At 37.4% G+C, this 14,395-nt stretch overlaps 1 protein-coding gene across 3 annotated transcripts in view; it reads right to left on the reverse strand.

Annotated features, from left to right (window-relative positions):
- LOC128263837 (eukaryotic translation initiation factor 4B) overlaps positions 1 to 5,482 on the reverse strand; it is a 42,074-nt gene extending 36,592 nt beyond the window's left edge. For all 3 annotated transcript variants that reach the window (XR_008268535.1, XR_008268534.1, XM_052999115.1), the window contains exons 1-2: positions 5,325 to 5,482; positions 3,750 to 4,892 (exon numbers count right to left, since the gene is read on the reverse strand). Coding sequence is in view for 1 of the 3 variants with exons in the window: in XM_052999115.1 (XP_052855075.1) it covers positions 3,750 to 4,892; positions 5,325 to 5,337 (1,156 nt within the window). In the remaining 2 variants the exon portion in view is untranslated. The remainder of the gene's footprint in view (positions 1 to 3,749; positions 4,893 to 5,324) is intronic.
- Positions 5,483 to 14,395: the final 8,913 nt, after the last annotated feature.

Here is a 14,395-nt window from a genome sequence, read left to right on the forward strand (position 1 = left end):
AAGTCCATTACACAAAACAAGCCAAGAGTTGAGTATCATTGGCTTTATCATAGTTCCGCTTCTAAAATTTTACGCTGTATGTCTGAAAACTTGTTTTTTCGTATTGGTGGAATGATTTTGGCCTTTTTCCTATATTACCTAACTATCCTCGCAACAATTAGGAAGACGCTCTGCGAATTTTTGATTTAAGAATTTTTTAAATGTTAAGACCTCATTAACAAATGTATTTTTTTAATAATTACAATTTTATAAAGGGCTCACGCGTCGTAAAAGTTTAGATTTCTAGCTCATATTTGTTACTGCAATGCGTATTCTAGTCTAGTAATTTAAAGAAAACGGAAATATAATCCTTAAAAGATTTTTAAAAATTCGATTTATTTTAGGAGATACAACCGATTTTGTGACGTTAAGTCCAAGCCATTATAAATGTTTCCAAAACTTTAAACGCATTTTTTCTCAAAAGTTTTTTTTTTGATGCTGTTGCCTAATCAGCCGATTTACTTGAAAATTCTTCAAATATCTCTCTATCGCATTAACCAAAAAACATTAATTTTTTTGAGTAGCCGCCATTTTTGGAAAAACATTTTTAGTTTTTTTGCTTTGTGACATAGCGACATTATTAAGAATCTATCATTGTTTACAAGGGTTGAAATCATAGCGACAAGGTCACGGCCTTTTTTTCCCCCTCTACTCCGAGGACGCAAAACTCGAATAAAATTGTTTATTTTTTATATTATTTGCACGGATACCAAGTTCCCTGTGTTAATTCTCTGTGTTAATTCTCTGCACGGAAACGACAGAAATTAATTCTTTTAAAATACTTTGCGATAACTTAAAATGCAAATTAAATGTTTACCTTATTCTTTAGTGTTTTAAGAACATTGTTGCATAACAAATTTGGTTAACAGGAACATATTTAACTTTTCAAAAATTATTTTGTGATGGCACCTACTAACCTTCTGGAGTTTTGCAAATCCGCCGCCCCTGTTCTAGTTTCCGAACGAATTTGATAGAAATAAAGCAAGGGTTGTCATGGTATCAAAAAAAATATTATTTTTTTGGGACTTCTTTTTAGCAAGCGCTACATATATATATGGTTAGAGGGATAAATTATATAAGTTTAGTGTAAAAGTGTTTTTGTTCTTTTTACCCTTTAATGTACTTATTGTTGAAAGCGTGTTGTGTTGGGACCTTTTTCATTGACATTGACAACTTTGGTACCAAACACTTTTTGTGAAAAGCAGCTGATTCACGCACAAAATTTAAAAAACAAAATGTAAGTAAAAAAAAAAAAACATTTTCTCTATTTAAAATTAATTGTATTAGAGGGAAACATAATAACAACAAACAAGACGTCATAATTATGAAGTTTATGGAGGTGAAGGTGGACATTGCCCGGGAGTTTAATGTTCAACAGTTGCTGTCTCCTCAACTTGTTATTTGCCAGAGTTGCAAAAACATTGTTAAAATCAAACCAACAATCTCTGAATTATTTCAACACAGCTGATTTCCACACGACTTGCTCTACACTTTTGTTGATAAGTTTCCATCACTGCCTTTAAAATAAGTACAATTTGTTATTTTTGGTTAACAATGATTTTAGACATTAAATGTGTACACCAATAATGCACAAAGATTAAGAACAGCAGCGGGCCAAATGTTGATCAGAGATTTGCCTGGAAAACTTAGAAAAACCATAGGCTTTTGTAAGGAGCAGTAGCATCAGTCAGCTGTTTTATTTCCCCCCAAATAGTAATTTCCCTAGGAAATTTGCTATCAAACAATAACAAAAAATTAAAGATTGCACAACTACTACTAAGACCGAAGCTGTATGTGTTAATTAATAAATTTATGATCGAAGGAAATTATTCGTCTTCAGTATCCAATAGATTTTACGTTATTACAGTTTTGGTAAATCTTATCACTCATTTCCAGTACTCTTTTAATGACATTTTTAGCTGTAGCTATTAATATATTTTTGGGGTTTTTTGAGAAAAATAATGAAGTTGTGGAAAATCGACATAACTTAGTTGTTCTTTATAGAATATTTCTTTTTTTTTTTAATATCTGCAAGGGTATTACAACTTGTTATTAACAAAATTTGACACATTATTTATTTACTTTGTTTTTATGTCTTTGATAATATTATTTTTTGGCACGTCTTCACCACAGTATTAGGAGCTGCTGTTGTTGTGAAAATGGAAAACTTAGTAATGTAAACCCTTAAATATGTTAAAAAAAATAGAATCCTTTTCCCTTGACACAAACAAAACTTCAAAGACGTAAGGCCAAATTTGTATACCCTTGCAGAGGTAATTATAATTTTAGTCAGAAGGAGGAGACCCTATAAAGACCCAATAAAGTCTATGTATTCATTCAAAAGTTGTCTTTCTATCGGAACGAACTGGATCGGACGACAATATCATATAGCTCCCGTTAAATCAATCGTAAATATAAATTTTAAAAAAATGTGTTATGTCTTTGCTCCCATGGGAGTTATGTACAACCGAAAACATGGCTTGATTTGGTTTATTCTTGGGCTTTCTTCATATTTTGGCTTGCTCTGACCAAGTTTTGGCTGGATCTTTCTGATGACACTGCTATTTCACTGAACATCTGAATTTGTAGTTTTTTAGTTAATTTTCATCCAAACCGGAAAAATTCGTAGGAAATAGAAAGAAAAAAAATTGCTAAGCTATGTAAAAAGCAAAAAAAATAAATGCAATAAATGTAATTTATAAAAAAAATGCATTTCATAATTTTTTATATTAGGTATAATCAATGTAGGAAGTGGAGGGGTCATCTTCATTGTTATTTCCATGAACACAGCTGTGTATGATAAGACGTTCGATTTAAATCAAATTTAAACCGCAATTCCAAAATAATAATTAAAAAGCAGCCAAGCAATAACTTTTTTTTATTTTTTCCGATTGTTCCTATGGGGGCTATATGTATAGTCGTCCGCAATATAAAGACAATAGATAGAACTACGCTTTTAATTTTCTTAAAATCGGAAAACAATGTCATATAGCTGCCATAAGAGCGGTAAAAATCATAATAGCTTCACATGTAGTTCAAAATTTAAATGTTTTAAAGAATATTTAATAATTGAAATAGCGGCAAGTGTATATAAACTTTGCCTTGCCGAAGTTAACTTCTTTTCTCGTTTTTGTAAACGCACTATGCAAGGGTTAATCCACACACTATATTGTCGACTCAGTTCTTCCCACTCGCAGTCATGGTTATGATTGTGGATGAACCAGGTTTTTGCCGAGATCTCGACGTTCATACGGACGGACAGACAGACGAACATGGTTAGATCATGGCTAGCTTTTAATCCTGACCAAAAAAAAAAAAAAAAATAATAATATATATATATATTGCTATGGGGTCGGAAACGTTTTCTTCCTCCTGTTACATACTTCTCAGCAAATACAATAACACTCTTTTAATGAAGGGTATAATTAATAATAACTTCGTGGTTTTCAGATATTTTCGACTATACTAATATATGAGAAATTGAAAAAATTTGGTTTTAATTTTATAAAAACGAATGACTGCATAATATTGCTGTTATAGAAAATATCCTAAGACGAAAAGGAAATCGACGTATCTTCATGCGCACGAGGCAAAAATGTTTTTTAATATATTTTTTTGTCAATAAATGATTTTTGTAGTGTTTGGTTATGTTTCTATTTTTGATGGTACATTAACGATCGATATAACTTGTGAATAAAGCTAGTAAATACCTTGACATATATTAATTTTGTCGTCCTCCCTATTGTCTTGATTCCGGCGCCAACTAATCGTTGCATTTATACTTTCGTTATCATTTTTATCCATTTGGACTTCGGTAAGCTTGTCACTTAGCAACTCCTCTTCTTTGCGAGTCTTATCTTGTTTTCGAGCCAGAGCTAAACGTTCCTCAATCTCAAGTTCTCTTGCTGCCGTATCTACCGGTTTTGCAGAGCCAAACACATTCACTGACGATGTTCCGCTCTGTTTGCCTGCATTTGTTTCAACGGCGTCAGATTTTTCAAAATCTATTTTATTTGTTTCTGGTAATGGTAGAGTTCGTGGTTTTAAATTTAATTTTGGCCTTTCTTCAAACTTGGATGTATCTTCTCGTGAATATCTTTCTGCAAATCTGTCGCGGCCGTCGCGATATTTTTCAGATTCAACATCTTTCCGAGTGGGTGAAGAATCAATAGATTGCGGTCTAGCGCTTGAGCGCCATGATCCAGGGGTGTTCGTTTCCTCCCTTTCTGGTAATGGTTTTCTTTCTCTATTAAAGCTTCTGTCAAAATTGGAAGGGTATCCAAAACTACTTCCGTTATTTTGACTATCTCGCCTCCAATTGCCAGAGTCTCTATTATCTCCACTATTACCAAAGCCATCAAACCGCCGGTTCTTTTGTCGGTTTTGCTGATCGTTTTCATTGGATAGCTCAATTCGAATGCGACGACCTTTAATAGATGGATCTGGCAAACTAAGTACATGAATTAAATCATCTCGATTTTCTAACTCAACATAGCCAAAGCCCCTTGAACGACCGTTTTCGCCATCTTCACGAGGTAGTCTCAGAGAAATTAAATTAATACACCCAAAAAACTCGTAAAGATCTTCTTCATTTGCATCAAATGGTAAGTTATTTATATATGCAATAAACGGGGCTTTATGAGGAATAGAATTATCATCAAATATCCTATTTGCGCGTGGAGCTGTTGGTAGCTGATAAACTAACGGCAATGTACTACTTCCGTCATCGCTGTCTTCGCCATCTAAATTTCGTATTTTTTTTGAGACTTGCGTGGTTCCGACAGGTGTATCAGCGTTAGAGAGAAACGATTGCAAAGAAATAACTGTTCCTTTATTTTTTTTACCCTTTTTTCCTAAAAAAGAATTTGAAAACGCATTTTATTATCTAAGTAAATATCAATTAAGTAGGTAATTAAGGTAAATATAAACGTCCATGCAGTGGTAAAAAAAAAGTTTACGAACATTAAATATTTAATTAAAAGACCAATAGAAATAGAACTGTTTCATCATCTGTTAAAGCTAATAAGTAATATTTTAGAGGTTACATCGTTTTGTAAATATTCTCACATTATTGATTATATTTAATATATATTTTCCATTAAAAAACATAAGCAATCTTCACACAAACACGCATATGTACACATGTACGCTCACATTACGTGTCAAAACTAAAACCATGCGGGATCTCAAAAATGATATAAAATTGGCAATAACATGATATGCTTATAAAATTTGTAAAAACAACAGAATAATATAATATTAAATGAACAAAAATTATTTCCAACCTGCAGAAGCCATTTCAACAAAGATTTCCAAACAAACTTAAATTTTGTCAATTTTACGATTGCGCATACATATAGAGGTCAATTTCCTTATATCGTTATCGAAATTTACTTCGGAAGTACTTGCATGATTCGACACAAACGTTAATAGCCAATTCACATTACAGTATATTTTTGAGGAACGATGGGAAGAAGCTGAAAATAGGAAACTACAATTCACACTGCCACGTCTAGCGTCTACCGCCACATCCAATACATTTTGAATTCTGTACTAAATTTTGGTTGAATTTCACTTTGTTCCCCAAAACGTACTGCAATTATTCATTTTAAATGACAGTTATTTAGTGATGCGAATTATATATACTGAGTGAAACAGCACGAGATAGAAACAGCAGAAGCCGACGGTGAAATATTTTGGAAAAAATTGGGACGGCAAATGTCTATGCATTGTCATTGATGGTAGACGGATGCCAATGTGAATAGGCTATAAGCCCCGTTTCCACACACCTCATCCATTGCCCATACGCTGAATGGTCATGAACCATTGAACCAAAAGCTCCCCAGTTGGGCATAAATGGCAAATTAACGATCCTAATGACCTCTTTCCACACATTCCGCAGATTTCCGCAGAGCGCTTTTAGTCATTTCGCCAGGGCCTGGCTTCGTTCACTCAAAGAAACTGGCAGCACTGTGCAATTTTCTGGTATTTTTTTGTTTGTTGATCTGAATACCAGTATGAGAAAGGGCACTGACGAAAAGTGTACGCCGGTTATTTGCTTCTTGCTCTCTCTCATAGCTGGCGGACGGATTTCGTTGATCTGAGAATAAACTTTTTACGCTGACAAAGCAGTTCGTCAATCTGAGTACTTATCAGAACGACGAATCAAAGAAAAAAATCGAAAGAAAACTGGGTATTGCAAGGTTAAGGCTACCCAGGCAGCGATTTATATGTGTCGGTGAGTATTTCCCAAATTCAAACTATAACGACTTTTTGCTTTGACTTGTCCGTCGCTTCCCATTCGTTTTTGTTGAGCTTCTGAGCTGTTTCATCGGCTTTCCAAATCGAGTCCACAGTTTCTGTACTCAATGTTAGTCTAAACGCTGGAGTGAGTGAGATAGAAGGATGGAGGTGGCCGCATCAAAAAGGATCAAAAGTGTGTGTGTCAAATTATTGATAATGCTCGTAGATCGAACTAAAGAAAAATCACGAAGCTTTGTTGTGTAAGGATCGTCAAATTCCTTAGATCAGCGCTTGATGAAAGCTAGAGACTTTTAGCTTTACTCGAAATGGTAGTGACTTGGCGATTGAAGCAAATCTTGTGGTCGGACAGGACATCAAGATCATGAACGGTATACATATATGCGTTCAAGGGCAATATGATCAATGGAGTATGTGTAAACATATGGATTGGATCGATAAAACGTCATGGATATACATTTATCTGGATTAAGCAGTAGCTTGTTGACTTGGCACTAGTATTGAAGGTCGTTTATGTCGAGCAGCTCCACTGCAGGAGAAGCTTGTGAATCAGTTACTTATGGTAGACCGAATCAAAGGCTTTACTAAAGTGCGTAAAAATTACGTCACTTTGCTTTTAAGACTGAAATTCTTGACTAATGATTGTTTTAATAAGATAAGTCGTAGTTAAACGACGTTTTGTAAAGCCAAGTTGATAGGGAGATAATGTGCAGCTACACTGATGCTGCAGTTGGTCGCAAATGATTTTTTCGAAAACCTTTGGAATGGCACTAAGTTTGGCAATACCGCGGTAGTTGCAAATATCAGTCTTGCTTCCCTTTTTGTGAAGGGGAGTGGTAAAGGAATTCTTCCAAATGCCCGGAAAGGTGCATTTATCAATTGATTTTTAAAAGATCGTTTTCAATGGAACTGCAAGTGAGCTGGCACAGTATTTCAGAGCACAGCTCGGCAGGAAAATGACAATTTGATAGAGGCAAGGCCTCGAAAAACTTAACATTCCTCAATTAATTGACTGAAAATTGAGTCAGTATGGGGAATCTGGTAGGGATAACTGAAACTAGGTATCAGATTACTAAAAAAAAAAGTTCCTTGGAAAAAGTCCGCAAACAAATTTGCAATTCCTTGGTCATTTGACGCAGATGTGTTGTTTAGCTGAAGAGGTGGAGGAAACGTGTTGGATGTGCACTTTGAGTTTATAAAGGAGTAAAATGTTTTGAGATTGCTGCGAAATTCTGGTTAGCAGCGTTGGAGGTAGCTGTTGTAACATTCAGAGTTATGTAAAAAATAGTTTGATTTAGCAACGCTATATTTGGAAAAATCAGTTTGCGGACCAGATTTCGGAACTTTCTTATACAGCCTGGTCTTTATATTTTTCAAATGAGTCAAGTGTTTTGAGGACCACGGAGGACAGTTGGAAGTTTTGATTATCGTAATGGGAACTAGCTCATCCATTAACGTATGCAGGATATTTTAATAAATTGTTATAGCCTCGTCAAGTTGAACGTTGTCGAGACACGAACAATCAACTAGGGATAGGAAAGACGACATTTGCAAGTAGTTGACTTTTCGGAAACATCGAGTTCGCACAGGGATTGTGGACGTATTAGGTATACGGAGATTACCAATAATGGATAAGTGAAGTGTTGGATGGTGTGCGTCCTCTCGAGTGCACAACGGACTAGATCGTGCTATAATCACTTTACACTGATCAGATAAAAATATGAGATCTAGATAGATAGAAATATGAGATCTTGTATATATTTATGGAATTAACTTAGTTAATAGCCTGATTCCATTGGCGCATTAAAACGCATTTAGCCTAATGCGCATTTATTTACTCCGGGAATCCCATAAGGCTAAATGCCGCATTTGAAATAATTGCGAATATTAAATGCCATTAAAAACCATTCGCCACGAACGTTTTTAAAAAAAATACCGGAAAATACCGATGTTTAACGATATTTTGTTAGTGCCACCACTACAACAGATGTTTTCTATATGCAAGGTTGGCGCAATTTTTGATGTCTTTTGAATATAAAATCAATTTTGTATAAAAATGACTGAAAACTAGAGCGCACGCTGCAAATTTTGCTCGCAGTACCACAATGCATTACTGCTAGATCTTTGGCATAAAATAACTTCCACATATACGGAATCCTTGCCCTTTTTAGAAACTGTGGTGGTCTCCATTGCAAACCCGCCATAACAACGCAATCAGCTTCTCTTCCTTGTCGTCCAAGTTGGCAAATGCCTCGGTCGCATTATAGATGTCCTGGTGAGCTTTACAGAGTTTAGTAAACTCACTCGTGTTCATTAATTTTGATTAATTTCTTTTGGATTTGCCAAAATGCAAAAGTAAACAAACCCAGATCAGCTGCTCGTGCCACTCACATGTCGGAGTAGCATTAGCTAAATGCTAATGCACCAATGGAATCAGGCACATTTAAAAAGCCCACTAATGCGGCAATGGATTTAGGCTATAAGACCGTCCACAAAATTATGGGTGTGGAATATTAAAGTACCCCAATACAATTAGGTAGTCGGAATCATTAGCAGATGAATATATATATTGAATGGCGGAAAGGTGCAGAAAAAAGACCGGAGCTGCTAAACCTGGAGGAATATTGAAAGGTATAAAAGGTTGCAGTTTGGAAGAGATATTTCAATATTCATTTGCACTTTTAATTGAATGTTTACATACAAACGTTGAACTTAACTTTTTACTCACATATATTGCAACACCACCCCCATGATCATCACGATCAGAGCGATGCAAATTATAACCATCACATTCAACTTAAACAGCACATAAACTTGGAACAAACCAAGTTTCAGACACACATGTAACATCGACGTTCGAATTGATAAAGAGGTATCTAAATTCTTCATTTTTTCGTGTGAGGCTTATGTACATTTATATGACACATATTAAGACCAGCTCTCTTCTTTCCCAGAATCCATAACATCGCATGGCTATTTGATCGATTTGGATTTATGTTTATGTTATTGCTATCACCCATTTTAAATTATTTAGTTGAAATATTAGCTGCGCTCGCAGTCTACAAATATTTATGAAACAAAGACACACCTTATTAACTAACAAACTAAAATTAAAGCGACTGGTTCAAAGCCTAAATAAATGTAATAAAATTAAAAATAATTTTACAAAAATGGAATATAAATATAAAAGCCTTTTAGGCGCGAAAGGAGTTGTTTGTTAAAGTCCCAAAACTAGCAGCTAGTTCATCGGGGGTGCAGATCTCCATTTGAGCTAGTTCGCCCAAGCTTTGCACGCAAATCGCCTCCCCTCATTCTTTCTCCTTTACGTAGATATCTCCACGCCGAGAGAAAATAGCTGTAAGGCACGTTTGCCACTTGAGATGCATCGCCCGCTTAAAGATCTCGTATTTTGGCTTGGTCAGCTGTTCGTTTATATATTATATATAAACGCTGGCGAATCTAGGCCAATGAGCTCTAAGCCACGACCGCTCGCAGCAGTGCTGCTTTATCGGGCACGTGTTCCATTTTAATAATTATAATTGGATCCACTACTGTATGGGTCGCGGTCGCATTTGAAAAATAGAATGTACTTTAGGCGGCGGGGTCAGTTGGAGAGAGAGCACAGTGCGTGGAAGAGTGCTTTCACGTTTCCCCCTGGACTTGTGGGACCCCATGCCAACGCAAGTCACAGGCGACTTCAGACTCCGCCTGTGCGTTGCAGGAGGTCACCCACTTTGCCTCCAACTCTTCAACGCGCTGATCATGTCAGTTTTTGGATAGTTTCGCCTCCAGCTCTTGGACCCGCTGCCTCAACGTCTCCATCTTTCTCATTTCGCTCTCCAGTTGAGTGACTCGCAGAGAAAGTTTGTTGCAGTTAGCTGCTATCAACTTAAATTTCTCCTCCAGAGTGCCGGTTGTACGTGCCTGACCATCACGGATCTCTCCCGCAAGGCTTTCCTTTTGCTCTGAAAATCTGAAGTCGATTGTGTGAAGCAATTGAACATCGGAGTTTCCTTCCTCAGTCGCTTTGCTGTTGAAAACATATTTGTGTTGGAGACAAGAGTTTTTCGGTTGAGTGTTTTGTTGTGTTGAGTGTATTGTCTTTGTGCTCTTTTGTTATGCTGTTTCTTTAGGGATTTTTAAGAAGCGATTTTAATAGTTTAAGACCGATTTATTCCGGGCAAAAGGAAGTTATATGTGTTTTACTCTTGTTTATGTTGCTGCAGTAAGCAGTTTGTAGTTTTCTAAGCCTAGTTTAAGGTGTTTTTCTGTGTTTAAAGCGGAGCTTCACAAAAGTGCGACTATTTCAAATAACTATTGATGCTCTTTTCTTAAATCCTGTGTTGAATATTTGGGGTGTGAAGTTAAGGCAGGTGAAATACGACCCGATCCAAGGAATTTAAAAGCTTTGACTGATTTACCAGCCCCCTGTGTCGCAGCTGAGACAGTTTATTGGTCTTGTTTCTTATTTTAGGAATTTTTTTTTTCAGTTTTCACATGTTTTGACACCTCTGTATGCATTTACTTCTAAGAACATATCGTTTGAGTGGAGCACAAGCAAATGCGACAAAGAGTAATCTCCATCTTGACTAATGAACCTGCACTCATACAGCTAAGCATAATATGGAAAAAAATTCGAAGTATGAGATATTAAGATTCGACCAGTACAAATACTCTATTGTAAGGCATAAAATTGGAGATCATGACCTACTCAAGAATATAGAGCGACATCAGATAAAACTAGACTTCAAATTTAAGGGCCCGTTATTAGTTGTTAAGCGATTACCAGGATATCAATATAAACTTAAAGCAATCGAAATATTCCCATGAATTTTTAAGGTTGCCAGAGAATGGGATTACCACAGAGTACGATGATGCGGTCATCGAAGAAGGTGTTGTTGACCGAACCGATGAGGGCTGCGTTGTTATTATGGAAAAAGAAGATGTAAATTATAACGAAAATCTCCGTTTAACCCTTAGATTTAAACGTTTTTTTCTGTACAAATGGGTGACCGAGTTATTTGGTTCGCCGTTTGCTATGGTCTAGTCGGAATCTTCAGAAGGATCGGTGATTTGAATTTGTTTAATAGTTTTTGGCCAGTTGGTTGACACAACTGTGTGCTATGTGTTGGCCAGTTGGTCGAGACAACTGTGTGCTATGTGTCGGTCGGTTGGTCGAGAAAAAAATGTTGAATTTCATAAAAGCGAATTAGATTGTTCGTTAATGAAATTGTTAATGTAACAATGAGATTGCTAGATGGAGAAGAAAATGATAATGAAATGAAATTGAAAATGAATCAATTAGTACAGTTTGAACTGATGGTAATCCGGATCTCAAGGCTTTAAATAAGATAATATGAGGAAATTTGAGTTCGATTTGCTATTCAAGTATTAAGCAAAAAATGTTGCACGACTTTTAAAATTATGTGAATACAGTTACTAAGTTTGAATCGAAAAGGAAAATGCTAAGTCCAAATTGTTATTCATAGATTTATTGCTTATAAAGCTTTTGATTTAAGCGAATTTAATTGCTTATGCCTTAACATAATAACGTGTTTTGTTTGTTATTGAGAGATAGTATTTTGTATAATTTTCGAAACGTAAACACACGAGGACGTGTGAAAGTCAAGATGGCCGTGTCGTGGATTATTTGGCAAATTCAAACTAAAACGAATTTTTGCTTTGACTTGTGTTTCGCTTACTATTCGTTTTCGTGTGCTTCTGTGCTCTACAGTCCGAGGACACAGTTTCTGAAGGTGGCCGTGAGTGTGCGAACCTGGTGGACGACCAGGAAAGGAAACCCCAATTCGTCCTTATGTTCAACCACCTCTCCCTGGCCCAAAAGTATCTCCATTCACACCGAAACCAGGATGAACTGCACCCACACTTATATGTAAATGAGAGACAAGCGGCGTGAGACCAGGCCATGGCCTTGAAAGATGTTTTTGCCGTCGGAAAAAAACCGATAAAAGTAATAGAAGGGAAAAACTGGTAATGCTGGTGCTGAGGCAGAGGTTTTGACAACCGACAACGAGTGCACGGAGATCGGAAGCCGGAACCGGAAAAGGAAAGGCACGGTCAACAAAAAGTGAGTCCATTCCCATAAGAAAAAGAACAAATATTAAAAAAAGGGAAAAACAAATCATATCCACTACGGACCACTACCAGAAACACGGTAACAATAACCTTGTAATGCAAAACTATTTACCTCTCCGCACCACACCGGCACCGGAAAGTTTTGGGACGAATATTCTTTAAATTAGTCGAATTAAAAGCAGGTAAAGAAGGGCAGTCACCCTTCCAACGTAAACTTCCTAATTCATCATTGGGAATTCTTCGGCCAGCCGGTCAACAGTCAACAGCCAGCAACTAGCAGCCAGCTGCCAGCTGGCAGCAGTGGACCTGACGTCCACCTTCACCGTGAAGACACGAGCCGTGAAGAAAGCAGCCGCCGTTCACCGACTTGTGACATACTCATTATTTGTTTGACGATTTAAATTTATTATATTATGCTAAATTTATTAATTATATTTGTTTCTGTGTGATGTTTGCATTTTTAATTGCTAAAAATAAAAATATATCAACCAAACAGGGGGAGTCGAACCACGATAGGTACATATTCGCAGCTTTATTTGCGAAAAGCCAGGAAGATAGGGATCGCTAAAAATATCCGAAAGCGGAAGAACGCCAACAGGCTTCCGCGTATACTAATTCGCAGATAGGTGCTGGCAAAAATCCATACTACACAAAGCAGCAAAAAGTTCAAATACACTCTGCTCCATGCAGTATTAGGCTTCGTGAAAATTCTCCTGAGCCCATTGATATCGACCCCGGCATACCAAAACAGGAAGCCGGCCGTCTCCGATCGATCGGGCCCGCACAAAAGGCATAGGGTCAACCACGTCGCAGAGAGCGCAAGCGAAACCTCTAGCGCGGCTCAGGAAATCAATGACGACGCCATTCATGAATATGATTCGGACGTTATTATTCGTCATTAGACGAAGAGTAGCGGGAATAGATATGAAGCTTTTGGTAGATACGGGCGCGTCAAAGAATTTCATCCGTCCATACGAAGGATCGAAAGGCGTCCGCACAGTAGAATCGCCATTTACGATACATTCTATCCCTGGCGTCACCAGTATCAGTAAAAAATGTTTATTTCCCTGTTCAACTTGAAGGCTACTTTTTTCAATTTACCAGATTTGTCCTCCTTTGATGTCATCATCGGTCTTGACCTGTTAAAACAGGCTGGGGCATCACTTTGTCTAGCTTCTAGCCATTCAGATTGAAGAATGCTGCCAGCATCTTTCAAAGAACCATCGACGACTTACTGCGGGAGCAGATTGGCAACTTTTGTCATGTCAATGTCAATGACGTCATCGTTTTCTCAGAGGACAAAAACGCCCACGTACGGCACATAGACTGGGTTCTTAAGAGCCTGCACGACGCCAACATAAGGGCTTCAACGCAAAAATCGCGGTTTTTAAAAAAAAACTTTAGGTTTTTGGGCTTTATTGTCACGATCAACGGTGCCACTACCGAACAAGAAAAAATCAAGGCCATTCAGGAATTCCTCGAACCCAAAAATATATTCGAGGTTAGATCGTTCCTTGGCCTAGCCAGCTATTACCGATGCTTTATTAAAGATTTTGCGTCAATAGCTAGACCCGTCTCCGGCATTCTGAAAGGGGAACATGGGAGTGTCAGAAGGCACAGATCCAAAAATATCCAGGTGCAATTTAGTGAACAGCAACGACTTGCTTTCCAAAAGTTGCGAAACATTCTGGCTTCAGAGGATGTCATCCCCAGATAGCCAGATAGATCGATAGCAGTGAGAGTAAGAGTATATAAGAGTATAACACATTAAAGTTCTAGTTGCCCGGAATAAATCGGTTTTAAGCAGTAATGAGAGGTGAGAGAGATGGGGATGCTGAGGCAGCGGGTCCAGGAGCTGGAGGCGAAACTGTCCAAAACTGCCAGGATCAGCGCGTTGACGAGTTGGAGGCAAAGTGGGTGGCCTCCTGCAACGCACAGGCGTCGTCTGAAGTCGCCTGTGACTTGCGTTGGCATGGGGTCCCATAAGTCCAGGGGGAAA

The sequence above is a fragment of the Drosophila gunungcola genome, unplaced genomic scaffold (assembly GCF_025200985.1).
Source record: "Drosophila gunungcola strain Sukarami unplaced genomic scaffold, Dgunungcola_SK_2 000022F, whole genome shotgun sequence".
In the NCBI taxonomy this organism is placed as follows: Eukaryota; Metazoa; Arthropoda; class Insecta; order Diptera; family Drosophilidae; genus Drosophila; species Drosophila gunungcola.